The sequence below is a fragment of the Dipodomys ordii genome, unplaced genomic scaffold (genome assembly GCF_000151885.1).
Source record: "Dipodomys ordii isolate 6190 unplaced genomic scaffold, Dord_2.0 Scaffold74, whole genome shotgun sequence".
In the NCBI taxonomy this organism is placed as follows: Eukaryota; Metazoa; Chordata; class Mammalia; order Rodentia; family Heteromyidae; genus Dipodomys; species Dipodomys ordii.
The window spans coordinates 1,595,635-1,610,163 of record NW_012267290.1 but is presented as its reverse complement, the minus strand read 5'-3'; the positions used below and the strand labels follow the sequence as shown (position 1 = coordinate 1,610,163).

The 14,529-nt window shown below is 39.4% G+C and overlaps 1 protein-coding gene across 2 annotated transcripts in view; it reads right to left on the bottom strand.

Moving 5' to 3' along the window:
- Positions 1 to 14,529, bottom strand: part of Msra (methionine sulfoxide reductase A) — a 254,975-nt gene that overhangs the window by 229,140 nt on the left and 11,306 nt on the right. Inside the window, exon 1 of one of the 2 annotated variants that reach the window (XM_013024255.1) lies at positions 2,143 to 2,630. The exons of the other annotated variant lie outside the window; for it this stretch is intronic. Coding sequence (XP_012879709.1) covers positions 2,143 to 2,155 — 13 coding nt within the window. The 5' untranslated portion in view covers positions 2,156 to 2,630. Of the gene's footprint in view, positions 1 to 2,142; positions 2,631 to 14,529 lie in introns of those variants that run through there. 2 annotated transcript variants of the gene reach the window in all.

Sequence of the window (14,529 nt, the reverse complement as noted above, 5' to 3'; positions counted from 1 at the left end):
TTTACTTGAGATTGGATCCATTCACAATCAAGCCACTGGTATGTGGGTACTTTAAGAACTGAAATAGTAAGATTACCATAGAAATTGTGAATAACTAACGTCAATATGTTTTCTGTATAAAGGGTCTAAAGAAGCATGCATTCTGTTACAGCTAGTTGTTTCTGAAGAAAAATCTAGCACAATTTCTCAATTAGATCTTTCAAAAAACCAAGATGTGCACAAAAGTGTCTTTTACAGACATTAAAAACGTTCATCTTAACAGACAACTTTTCTTGTTTAAGATATGTAACAAGTAGGCCAGCGAGTGTGTATTGGTAAGAAACTTAGTTTAAAAAGCCAATATTTATCAAGTCTTAGGTAATTATGCTATAAAAATATAGTTCTAGCAATGTGGAAAAATTCAGTATATCTTAAGGTGTTTTTAATTTGCCTACGTTCCATTATACCGTTAGAAATTAGTTGAACATAAAATAATTTGGACCCAGGTAGTTCTTACTAAGTTCGCTGCAGAGAAAGAAGCAAATAGTTCTTTGAATCTGAAGGAAAATGGGCTTAAATTAATTAACTAAGTTATAGATGTACCAATCCTAAATGATAAAAGTTACATGAAATGTTCAGGAAGTAAATATAAACGATAACAAGATGGTCAGTAGGAAAACAGCTCAAATTTGGCTTATTTACTGAAATCTCTTTTTGTTTCCTACATTGTTCTTCATGCGGTCCGGAGTGGTCTGCGATCAGCCCCACAAGGAAGACAGTGGTGACACAAAGCCTTCCCTTCTCTGTGCCTATCAGCCTGTCTGTCATGGCGTGGCGTCCATTTTAGGAGTCAGCGAGGTAGTGGATAAAGGGGCTTACAAAACAAAGGTTGTCCTTTTGGCAAACTACACCAACACTAATGATTTTCATTTCACTGAAGAGTAAAATGTTGATTAGTAATAAAGGGGGAGAAAATATTTCAGCTTATTCAAATACTTGTATTAGCTTTCATATATTTAAAATCATATTTGTATATTACATGCCATTTTCAGGAATGCTGGTGTGTCACTATAATTTTATCAAAACCATCTTAAACAATTGATCAGGTGCGTATTAATAGAAAGCAATAGACAATTTGTTTTTGTCAAAGGATTAACAAATCAATAATTATATACTCAAAACGAAAGCAGAGGTCTGGAAGCAGCCTTTTGTACTGCCCCAAATGATTAGTCCTCAGTGAATATATACGATTCCCAGTGTCCTCTCAGAGATAAGACAAAAGGGAAATATGAAAGTCATCATCTGCTCTTACAACTCACATCCTCTCTTTTAGAAAAAAAGAGTCCTTACTGACAACAGGGTGGTCCACAAAAATACGTGCCTTCCAGTTAACCTCTCTACAATCCTGCTGATTTTTAAGATCATAACTATGACAATCCAAGTATAACCAGGCCTAAGAGAAAGTGCTTAGTGTTAAGATATTAGGTAGAAAGTATATATCTAAGTAAAACACTAGGGAGAATTTTTTTAAAAAGAAAAATCGATTGACTTTCTAGGCTTTCCTTCATTTAAAACATTTTGAAAGAACCAGGCTGTAGTAATCGTTTAATTACAAAACCTAATCAACTACAAAATAATCAAAATTTTCTCCAACTATTTCAAACACAGCCCACAACTTCCTCTCCAAAAGATTTAAATTTCTATTCTCTACCACTCCCGGCCATTTCTGCCAACATCATAAAAATTACCTTTGATCATTTGCTCTCACAATGAGAATTCACTAATCGAATATATCTTTAGACATAGACACCTACCGCCCGCCTCCCCACCCACCTCCCAAAAATGGTTCCGAGCAAAGATACACAAGAAAATAATGACCAAGCTCACATTTCTTGTTTGCCCTTCAAGCGAAGTCTGGTGTCTTCGGCTTGCCTTTCTGGTCTTCAGTGCTGTCACTAATTGCTGGGGGATGTAGTTTAGGACAGTCTGAAGCAGCCAGCAGAAAGAAAAGCTGTTGCTTTAAGAAAACGCTTTCTTAAACACATGGATAAAGCAACTTTGACTCTGACTTCCTAGCTGGGTTGCATAAAATCTTAGAAAGCCTCCTTGAAAACTTAATATCTACAAATGGGAAATAAAATAAAATAAAGTCTAAAAACTTACGTTCTGAACACATTCCGAAGGATGTCTGATTTGATTTGAAAGCAGGTTTGTATTGATGAGCAAACTTTATTTTGTAGAAAATTTAAATTTTCTCTAAATAGAAATTTGCCTTGCCATCTTCTATATGAATCCTGTCTCTCATGGTATGATCATATATGCAAAAAATCAAATACAGTATTTCCCAAATGCATACACACTGTGGAAGCTTCATTTTGAAAAAGGCTTTTATTTCCCTTAATACTGGTGACTAAACGTCATTGTATGTACCAACACTTTCAAATAGCCTCAGAGACTTAAAAAGCCTTGTAAGTTTGAAAACCAAAAAGTTCTGAGTTTTTCTGTACCCCGGGACGGTTTTCTTTCCTGAAGCTCAAGCCGAGAAAGCAGACAAAAGAAGCTGATTTGACTGAGCTGTGCCAAGCTTGCCTTTTTTTCTTCCCTCAGCTCTCTCTCTCTCTCTCTCTCTGCCTCTTTCTCTCTCCTCCCTCTTTCTGTCTCTGTCTCTCTGTTCAGCTCTCTCTCTCTCTCTCTCTCTGCCTCTTTCTCTCTCTCACTCCTTTGCTCCCAGTATGGCAACCTTCCGAGCAGTCTTGGCGGAGGTCCAGGCTGTGCCAGTCTGTCTGAATTCTTGTCTGCAAAAGATGTCCTTTGCGGATCAATTAATACATTTGAAAACAGGAAACTGTGGTACGGTACCCAAATCCTGGCACCAACAGCACTGACTTCTGCCAAATTACCTTACAGATTTCATGGTGTCCTACCTTTCATAATCGTTACTAAAGTGTTCCCGGAGCAATAATGGAGGACCAGGAGCCATTCACTGCTCAGCGATAAGGAATCTGTTCCCCAGAAATGTCCATATGCGACATATGCACAACCTGCACTAAATCAGAATTCTCCTGTGAGAGGAGATGTATGCAACTTTAATAAGCACCACATACTGTATTTCTTTTTATAAGATTTGCTTTGCCTTGTCCTGCTGCAAAGAATCATGGGAGAATAGAAAGGAAACATGCAGATTAAAATTAAAACTATATACCCAAAAATAAGTCAGGTTTTATCCTATGGGGAGTGAACACAATTCTGATTAAGCAGTCACTCTTATTTTTAAGGACAATATACCTATTAAAAAGTTTACTAGAGATGAAAGGAAGAGAGCAGTTCTTTTCAGAACAGAAATACCAATTAAAATGGAAAGAAAAAAAAAAACCTCAGAGTTGATTTGGTAAAATCGTCTCCTCATATTTTGGCACCTGAAGTTTCAACATAGTCATTCCTTTACTAAATTCCTATCAGTTAAAAACTACTATTTTTATTTGTAGTGCATATATTTTTAATTTTATTGTAAAGGTGTTGTACAGAGGGGTTATGGTTACATAAGGCAACAAGTACATTTCTTATTGAATATTGTTACCCCCTCTCCCATTTTCCCTCCCCCTCACCTCCCCCCCACTACCACAAATACTTTTTGAAACAAACTAGCCAGTCTGTGTTTCAAAAGTTTACCTGATTTAAGAAATCATTGTTATCAATGCTATTTCCAAATAGAAAATAGTCTCATGTTAATATCACCATGGTTTCATAGAAAGAATCCACAATTGTTGAATTCTAGCTTGGATCTGTCACTTTCTAATTTAGGTAACTTCATGGTCTCAAATTGTGTAATCTATATAGTCATCACTTTGCTTACTTCCCAAATGTAAAATCAATGACTTTCTCCATGTGTGTTCCCAAAATATTCAGTTTATATGTGAAGTCTCCCTTCATCCTAATTGCACAGTAGTTATTTGCCAGTCAAATGTGTCACGTCACCACAGACAAGACCACGTGTCACTTATCTAAGGAAACTGAAGCCTTATATAAAGCCTTTCATATGCAGGTGTTCAATACATCTACTAAGTTATGGAAACTGATCATATAAATATCTCTCTGAAGTTATAGAAAGTATGAAATATAGTGAAAGGAAATTATGCATATTATTGAATCATAAAGTTGACAAATTAGGGAAATGCTGCAGATACATCATGAGCATTGAATTAAAGCCCTCAGAAAATGTCCCATGTTACCTTTCCAAATAAGGATGATAAAATATGGCAAGATCTCAGTAGATTTAAAATTCATAATCCAACTGTTAATAGCCAAAGACAAAGAGAGAATCTTAAAAGCAGCAAGCGAAGTGACTCATTTGTACAGGAAGCCCCCAGAAGACTAACGGCTGACTGTTGTTTGGAAACCATGGAGGCCAAAAAGCAGTGGGAGTAAACATTCAAAGTATTAAAAGGGAATCAAGCTGTCAACCAGTTGTGCACTGGTGACTCACACCTGTAAACCTGGCAAAAATGTCAGGCTGGAGATATGACTCAAGTGGTATTACTTCAGCTGTAAGCAAGAAAGCAAGGCCCTGAGTTCAAGACAAAAAAAACAAAGTACCTGTGTACTTTCTCAGTAAAGCTGTTCTGTGAAAATAAAGGCGTTATTAAGATATTCATAGATAAAATTTAAAACCAACAACAGAACTCATCACTAGCATTCCCCAGTGTTTCATGTCCCAGGCCCAGCCAAACAAACCTATGAGTGCTGGCAGAAAGCCTTAAGATATAACCTTATCCTGGCAGTGGAGAGTGGAGAGATGACTCTGCTAACTGTGTGAAGGAGGAACTCTCTTTAGAGGCATTCATGGGTTCTGACTGAGGCAGAACCAATGGAAACCAGGTCAACTCCAAAGCATGCCCTCCAACCAACTATGGAGCAGCTTGATAGAGATCTGTCTCTTCCTGATAAATAAGAAGAACCCCTTTCTCACACACTGGTTACCAACATCAGTTTAATACAAATTATAAACATAAATGCAAAGACAAGAACCAAATTCTTGTACTTTCTGACATGAAGACTTTACTACTCAGCTGAAGCTGTTAAAGCAGCATGGTACTGGCACAAAATATACACAATAAACAAGGGAAGTGAATTGAGAATAGAGAAGTAAACCCACATATCTATAGACAATTAAATTTTGACAAAGGGGCTAAGGCCATTCAATGGTGCTGGGACAACTGGATACACATGAATTTGGAAATCTACTTCATTCCATATACAAAAATTACGTTAAAAAAAATCAACCAACAGCCAGGCACCAGCGACTTACGTCTGTAATCCTAGCTACTCAGGAGACTGAGATCTGAGGACTGCAGTTCAAAGCCAACCTAGGCAAGAAAGTCTCTGAGATTCTTATCTTTAGTTAACCACTAAAAATCCAGAAGTGAAGCTGTGGCTCAAGTGGGGGAACAATAGCCTTGAGCACAAAAGCTGAGTGACAGTACCCAGACCCTGAGTATAAGCCTCGGGACTTGCACATGTGCACGCGCGTGCGCATACACAAACACACAAATCAACCGAGAAAAATAAAATATGAGAGATGAACTAATAAAACTCTTTGGAGGTAATATTGGGTTAAATATAGATGGGCTTGGATTTTGCAATGGATTATTATATATGATACCAAGAGCATGAGCAACACCAACAACATAGGATAAATTAGAATTCATCAGCTTAAATCTTTGTGCATCAAAATGCCTTATCACAAGAAAGTGGGACATAAAAGAATTCATTTGTGAATGATATACGATTTTCCTTCAGTATCCACGGGGGTTTAGTTCCAAGAAGCCCTATGGATACCAAAACCACTAATGCATAAGTCCCTTATAGAAAACGGAACAGTACTTGAATATAATCTACATGCATTATTGCCACATACTTCAAATAATCTCTAGAATTACTTATAATACCTAAAAATACATACTGTTCAATAGTAAGAATAAACTTCTCCTTTTGCTGAAATGAAAGAACACTAGAGAGTAACTCAAATCTACAGAATAAACATAGACTAAAAGGAAAATTAATCACAGAAGTAAATTTTAGCATGATATATAAATGTACTTTCTGTTTATAACTCTTTGTCTGCCTAATTTAAATTATAATAGTATAAAGCTGTTGTTATAAATATATGTTGATGGCCACATCATGTATAATGATGTAATTTGTGACAGTAAGAGAGTAAAGGAGGATTCCAAGAGAGATGGGTAGGAGCAAAATTTTTGCATACTATTGAAATTAGGCTAGTATTAATCTGAATAATTTTGTTATAAATAAAACGTTAACTGATCCTTAGAGCAGTCACTAAGTTCAAGTGTATATAATAAGAGAGATGACAAGGGACTTAAAATGTTAGAAGATATTTATTTACCACAAAGAAGTCAATAATAGAAGAACAAAAAAGACAAAGAAATATAGAAAATGCAAAACAGAACTAGAGGTATTACTCAGTGGTTATACTAATGCATAGCAGGAACATATCAAAGACATCAAAAGACCAAGGTTCTGGGTTTGTTCCTCAGAAACAAAAACAAAAAAGTAGCAAGAAAAAGAAAATAATGCCAGGCGCTGGTGGCTCACGCCTGTCATCCTAGCTACTCAGGAGGCTGAGATCTGAGGATCGCGGTTCAAAGCCAGCCTGAGCAGGAGAGACCGTGAGACTCCTATCTCCAATAAACCACCAGAAAACCGGAAGTGGCGCTGTAGCTCAAGTGGTAGAGCGCTCGCCTTGAGCTGAAGAGCTGAGGGACAGTACCCAGGCCCAGAGTTCAAGCCCCAGGACTGACAAAAAAAAAAAAATAGTAGTATTTAAAAAAAAACATAATCGGGAGTGGCGCTGTGGCTCAAGTGGTAGAATGCTAGCCTTGAGCAGAAGAGCTCAGGGACAGTGTCCAGGCCCAGAGTTGAGGCCCCACGACCAAACAAAACAAAATGAAACAAACAAAAAACAAAAAACAAGCACACTACTCCCTCAAATTAAAAACTCACAAAACACCACAGATAAAAAAAAAACATAATCTCAATATATGCTATCTAAAAGTGATATACTTTAGAGTCAAAGATACAAATAAGCCAAAAAGGATGCAAAAGATATATATCATCAAAGCAGTGGACAAGAAAGAACTGAAATATTTAAACTAATAGTAACCAAAATAGAGTTGAAGATAAAATCTAGAGCCAAAGGAGGACTCTTACGATGATAAATGAGTCAATTCATCAAGAAGATAGAACTTGTTGGAAGCATAACTAAAGTAGTTGAGCACTTGCTTAGCAAATGCCATGGGTTCAATCACCACTATAAAAAAAAAGATACAATCATTGAGATAAACATAGGTATATAAATATATCTATCTATCTATCTACATATATATATATAACAACAGAGCCCCCAAAACACATAACAAAAAATAAAGTAATTAAAAAGATGAACAGATAATTCAACAATAACATGAGGAGGCTCAACATCCCACTCCACCATCAATAATGGATAGATCCAGGCATAAAATCAACAAGGAAACAGAACACTTGACCAACAACTTAATCCAACTTGTCCCAAATACTTCTACTGGACAGTCCATTCCACGGCATGGAGTGCACATTCTTCTCCAACACACACGAAACACTCTTCAGCACACAGTGTCAGGCTAAAATCCAAGCCTCGATAAACTGGCAGGTGTTCTAGCATATAGAGTGTGTCTTACAATCACAATGGAGTGAAAGTGGGAATCATTACCAAAAAAAATTTTTAAATCACAACACGTCAAAGGAGGAGGCTACAATGCTTGATAAGAAATGTACTCATTACCTTGCCCATGTCATTGTAACCCCTCTGTACAGTATTTTCACAATAAAAAAAAATAAAATCACAACACGTGGCAATTAAATAACACTCCTAAACAACTGTCATGGTCCACTTTATACTGCTATGACTGAATACCAGATCACTTTATAAAGAACAGGAAGTGTCCATCCTGCTGGGAGGGACACCCCCCCGCCAAGGTACACAAGGACTCCCATGGTCAGGCGAAACTGGCAGTTCAAGTATCTGTTTCCTTACAAAGCCACAATCCCACTGCATTTCAGCTCCTCACTGAAGGTCTCATTTAACCTTAATTATCTCCCCTCAGCCCACTCAAAAATACTAGAGTAAGATTCAGTCTCTCCATTCTTCATAACCTTACAATGAGGATTACATTTCAGCATGAATTTTGAAGGAAGCAAACAGACAATGAAGAAATCATAAAGGAATAGCGTAGAAATAGGTAGGAAAGAGAATAAAAAAAAAACAGAAAAAGAAAACTTGACTAATTATTGCATGAGCAATACATTCTTTCACCTGCTCACCTGTTAGAATGCCACTGCCAAAATGATAACAAGTACTGTCAAGCATGAGGAAAAGAGCACACTTGCTTACAGCTAGTGCTCTACCACTTGAACCACACCTCTAGCCAGCTATTTGCTGATTAAGTGAGATGGAATCTTCCAGACTTCTCTACCCAGGCTGACTTGAAACCACAATCCTCTGTATCTCAGCCTCCTGAGTACCTACAATTGCAGGTCTGAGCCATCAGTCCCTGGCTGAGAACTCTTAAAATGATACAATGAAGACAATCTAATTTAAAATGAAATAACCTGAATAGATATTTCTCTAAATAAAGAACATATGCTTGGAGCTGTAGCTCAACTCGTAAAGTGCCAGGCTTCAGCAAAAAATACTTAAGGGACTGTACCCAGATCCAGACTCTAAGTTCAAGCCCCAGTACTGGGGCATACACACATACACACAAAAGTATAAGAAAAAAATCTATCATCCGTTATTGGGGAAATCAAGCAAAACTAAAATGGCATACACTTTACAACCCATAGGATGATTCTAATTCTTTTTTAAAAAGAAGAAAATGATAAATATTAGCACCTTTCTCTACTGCTGAAGAAATATAAAGTGGTGTCATAGTTGTGAAAAATTGTTGACTCCTCAAAAAAATATATGAATTTAACAGCTCCATTCTTAGATATAATCCCAAGAAAACTAAAAACATATGCCAGCACAAAAGTATGTACAGATATTTGTAGCAGCATTAGTTATAATAAACAAAGTGAAAACAATCAAATGTGCATCAACTGATGAATAAAATGTGATATAAACATTCAATGGAATATTACTCAGCAATAAAAAAGAAATGAAGCACTGATACCTGCTACAACACATAGGAAACTTTGAAAGTGATGCTGAACAAAAGAAGCCAGAAAACAAAGTTTACATGTCTTAAAACTCTATTGACATGAGTTTATGTAAACACAAATGTAGATATTTCTCTGTCTACAGATTTGTACATCCGTAGACATAGTAATGGCTAGGCCGGGCACTAGTGGCTTACAACTATCATCCATCTAGTTGGGAGGCTGAAATTGGGAGGACCCTGGTTCAAGACCTGAATGTGGTATCATCCTATGAGTGTGCCTGGGCAAGAAGCAAGGCCCTTCCTCAAAAATAGCCAGCAGAGGGGCTGGGAAGGTGGCTCAGTGGTAGAGCGCTTGCCTCGCATGCATGAGGCCCTGGATTCAATTCATCAGCACCACATAAGCAGAAAAAAGCCAGAAGTGGTGCTGTGACTCAAGTGGTAGGGCATTAGGCTTGAGCTGAGGGACAGCTCCCAGGCCCAGAGTTCATGCCCCACGACTGTCAAAAAAAAAAAAAATAGTACAAGGCCCAGAGTTCAACTCCAAGACCACCACCAACAACAACCAAATGACTTAGTGGTTGTCAGAGACTGGCAGAGGGAAGGATGAGTTACTGCTATTGTGTTATGAATTAGTTCCTGTTATTAATGCTATTACTGTATTATTTTGCCTTAAGATGAGGGATGAGCACCAGATGAAGTCATGTGACTTGACCATGTCTGATGACACAGACAAATCTAGAATACAGAAACTCAAAGCACTTACCTCAGGTAAGTGCTCATTTAGTAAAGAAGACCAAATGAACGTGGGGCTGCATTGGTGCTGTCACCTATTTAACACCTCTAATCCAACCTGGCCAAGTCAGAACTCTATTTCTCCCAAAATTGCTCATGGGGCAGAGCTGAGGTGCAGCTTTTCAGTGGGGCACACATTTAACATGCTCAAGAAAGAGAAAATTCATGTCTGGCTCAGCCGCTCATTCAGTGGAAGCATCAAATACCTAGCTACTCCTCGACAACACCTAAGGTCGTTCTTAGCTCCCCCTAGTGGTCCACTTGAAAGCCTACCTGGAAAACAATGTCAAAAACAAGACATTATAAGGAGGCACTAGAATGTTTGCACACTGCTGCTAGGGATGGATGAGGAAAACAAGTTGGCAGGTGTTTAGAAAGCTGCAGGAACTTAGGGAAAGTCATCAAGCTACATTGGGATCAGGGAAAGTTTTTGGTATATAAATGATAGGTCAAGGCAGACAACACACAATAATTTAGATCAAGTGGTTCTAACATTGACTTCCTCCACAGCAGGTGACCAGGCCCTGCAGGGGGTTCACAATAGCAGTTCCAGACCTCTTCCACCAGCTGCAGACACAGGACAAAGCAAAGTGCTCTGTATCACACACCAAGAAAGATGTCAAATACACAGAACTGTGATGAACAGACAAGGTCCAAAGGAAGGAAAAAGGCCTGGAGGTGGCCCAGAGGAAGCCACATGGCAGTGCAGTGTTAAATGCGGTCTTGAGTATGAAAGCAAATCAGGAAGTAGTACAGAGAGAGAGCATTTGATTTAAAAGAAAATTCAAAGGGACATGGCTGCCAGTGGGATAATCTAGCTGTAAACGGAGGCCCAGAGAGAAGAAAGCCTCCCAGACCAACTGAGGACCAAAGTACTTCTCTTTCTCAAAGTGTCCTTTGACTTTAGACCTTTAAACACAGTGTTCATGATGTTTGTGGTTCTGGAAATCACAGCATAATTTACTGACACCTTACTATTCTTTAAACTTGCTTTTTTAAAACCTAGATTAATTTTAAAGGAAGTTTTATGTTATAATTTGCCAGAAATAGAAAATATTTTAACAATGACAATTTCAAAAGATGTTATTAAATTCACAAAGCCTAGCAAGGTCTCTAAGCTCAAGGCCAGTCTCTGTTACAAAGATCAGTAAGTGCAGAGAGACCTTAAAAACATCCTAGCACCAGGCTGGTATTTTCACCTTGATAGATAAAATCTGAAGAGCTGAAAGACAGTTGAAAAATGAGTCATTTTCTCACTGTGGGCTGGTGTTACTTAATGTCAGTCCCTTGAACCAGATAATAGCACCCTGTGCACTGACTCCCACTGTCTGGGGAAATGCTGCATAACAATACACACAAAGATCTCTGGTACTTCTTTAGTACTGTTCCCCATCCTTTCCAAACATCTCTTCTTTCACTCCATTTAAGTCCTGTAACAACAATGTCCACCTCATAAAAGCGTTTTCTGACTAGAGCATCAAGGACCAAGGCAGTTTAAATAATTTGCCCAAGGTCATAGAGCTACTTCAGGGGCAGCCAGGCGAGGCCACAGAACCCAGTGTGTGCATCTCACCATGACAGATGACTGGTTGATTAATTAAAGGAAGAAGACTTCAGATCCAGGTATGGGATCCCAACTGGGTCCCAGGGTCCACTGCCATTTGCTTTGGGCAGCAGAGGGCAGTAGGGAACTCTGGGCAAGAGCTGGGCCCTGCCGGCAGGCCAGCTTATGGTAAAGCTTAAGGAATAAGACAGAGATGCAGATTTGGCTCTGAGGAAGAGGAGCTGGGAACACCACGTTAGCAGGTGGGAAGGCTGCACCTGAGGATGAGGATACACCCAGAAGGAACTGGGGGGAGGTCAGGAGCAACACCTCAGACGGCAAGGCCTGTTCCCCAATTCCCAATGGCCACCCAAGATCCTCAGAGAACCCCACAAGGCCCACGTTCTTGTACTTTCCACTTCCAAACTATAATGTCAACGTGAAGAACTGTATTTTATTTGTAAATTGGTTTCGGGTCTCCAGGGTACAAAATTCAGCTGTACTCTGGCCTAAACCCCTCTCTTTTAGATTCAAAATACTCGGTAGGACTGGCATCTAATGCTCTGAGACTGTATTTTAAAATTAAAATTAACCAATACATTTAAATGCTACTTCCAAGCTTCTGACAGGTCTGAAACATTTTAAATACAGGCACCATTAGTTCACAGACATCAAAATTGTTTTGTTGCCTGGAATCTTTCAAAATTATTGTTTGGGATCTTTTTTAAGTATAGTAGATAAAAGTGTCAGAATAAGAGAAAAGAGAGATGGGTGCTTCTCAAAAATCCACCCATGGTTAAAAAAGAAAGAAAAATTTTCAAACAAAAATAACTGATCTGGAACTGCCCAATTTGATACTTAACTCAGGCTTTGTTAAATAAGCAGAAAAATTAGTCTGTGTGGGTCTGTGATTCACTCTTGGAAAAAATGTGATTTCTTATTTCCCAAGAGAAAAGCTTTAAGAGCATGAATAGACTTCTCTCGGATATCAAATATTTCTCCATTATTGCAAATTATATTTGGATCAAGATCAGATGGATTAAATTTCCCTTAAAATACCCATGAGATTTTTTTTAAATACATGAAAATGTATCACATATCCCAAAACAGTATTTTATCTTAATACCTCTTTGGAACTGCATCCGCATTGGAGCATCAGCCAGAAAACAAAACTAACCTGAGTTGTCGACTTTCCTAAATCCAGAGCAACTCCTTGAAACTAATTGCTAAGACAGAATTCATCGTCTTTGGTACATTCAAAAATCTCTAAAATATGGCTTGATATTTCTGTTTTCAATATGAGAAAGAATGTATCTGAATGTCTGATAGGAGGCACTTTTTTCTTTAAGTGCCAAATATGTAACAAAGAATGTGATTATGGTTAAGTGCTTCCAAATTCTTGACAAATGTGTCTTCTAGACACTATCACCTTTCGGGCTTAATTCTTCTCAGCTGTGGTATTTTGGCTCTCTGCATAGTCTATGGACTCCTGAACAGGTAGGACGCTTTTCTAGCATCCATGTGGACTGCGCCGAGTACATCTATTGTTCAGTGAATCTGAAGTGAACTCCTCTGAGCACAAGGCCACCTTCCAGCCGACCCGGGGATTTGTGAGACTGTGAGGCAGCCATGGTCTGTCTAGGGGGGCAGGACAGGGGGTGGAGTAAAACATACGAACATGGCCACACAAAGGGGAGAGGGAATCACAGAGGGCCCCACCACTCACTCCCCTCTCCCATCTCTCTCCTCATTTTGGCATTGGCTCAAGCAGTGGTGTCACCAAACGGAACCCTCGCTCCATGGATAATAATCAACATGTGGTAAAGAGTCTACAATCAACATCTGAGAAAACAACCTGACAGCATTTTGAAGAAGGTAAACCCCTAAAAACAGATGTTAACTAGATCCCATGGCAAGAGGCGCTCATCCGTTGTGTAGGAGAGAGGATGAAAGCGAGATGAGCAGCGTGGGGGGATTTCACCCTGCAGAGGGGGGCGGTCTGGGAGTCGAGAGCACAGGGGGCTGAGTGCCCGGAGCAGGGGTGGAGAGGACTCATCTCCTCTATGCTGGGCTCCCTGGGCATGCTAACATTCGCTCCTGGTGCTTCACTACTCCTGGCCCAGGCTCCAGAGATGCTGGGGACGCTTACACATGGGTTAAGGGTAGGATTTTGCTAAAACTATCAATGCGTTGTAAAGAAAAGCTAGGACAGGGCGCCAGGTGGTACACGCCTATAATCCAAACTACTCAGTAGGCTGAGATCTAAGGATTGAGAGTCAAAGCTAGCCTGGGCAGGAAAGTCCCTGAGACTCTAGTCTCCAATGAACCACCAGAAAACCAGAAGTGGAGCTGTGGTTCAAAGTGGTACTGCACTAGCCTTGAGCCAAAAAAAAAAAAAGAGAGAGAGCTCAGAGACAGCATCCAGGACCTGAGGTCAAGCCCCATGATCGACAAAAAAAAAAAAAAGCTGTAGGTGTCACATGTGAACATGGGCCCCAGACCCTACAGCAATCTTATGGATAACTTCTCATTCAAGTGGCCTAGACCACCAAAGGAGACCAGGGGCTTTGAAGACAGACAGGCCTCCTTTGCTGCTAGTTCTCATCCAGCATCTTGTTCTGGGCCTCACATGCAGCTCTGACCAGATCTGCCTTGCCCTGGTACCATCTGTGCATCAAGCTGCGGGGTGGTGGAGGAAGAGCAGGGAGGGGAGGGGTTGGGTCTGACAAGAGCAGATGTGCCATAAACCAGCCACATACCTGCACTCCAGTGACACCTTCCACTCTCTCCAGTGTGACTAAAAGCTTGCTATCAAACAAACAGAGATGAGGATGGAAAAAGAAAAAGAGGAAGGTGAGGGAAGGAAGGGAAAGAATATAAAAAGGAAGCGGTGTTGCACTCACCTCCACCCTTAAGAAAGACGTTACAGGAAACAGCAACCAAATTTTCCCAATTTTGCTTTACATCAGTTCTATGTCAAAACTGTTTTTTTTTTTTTTT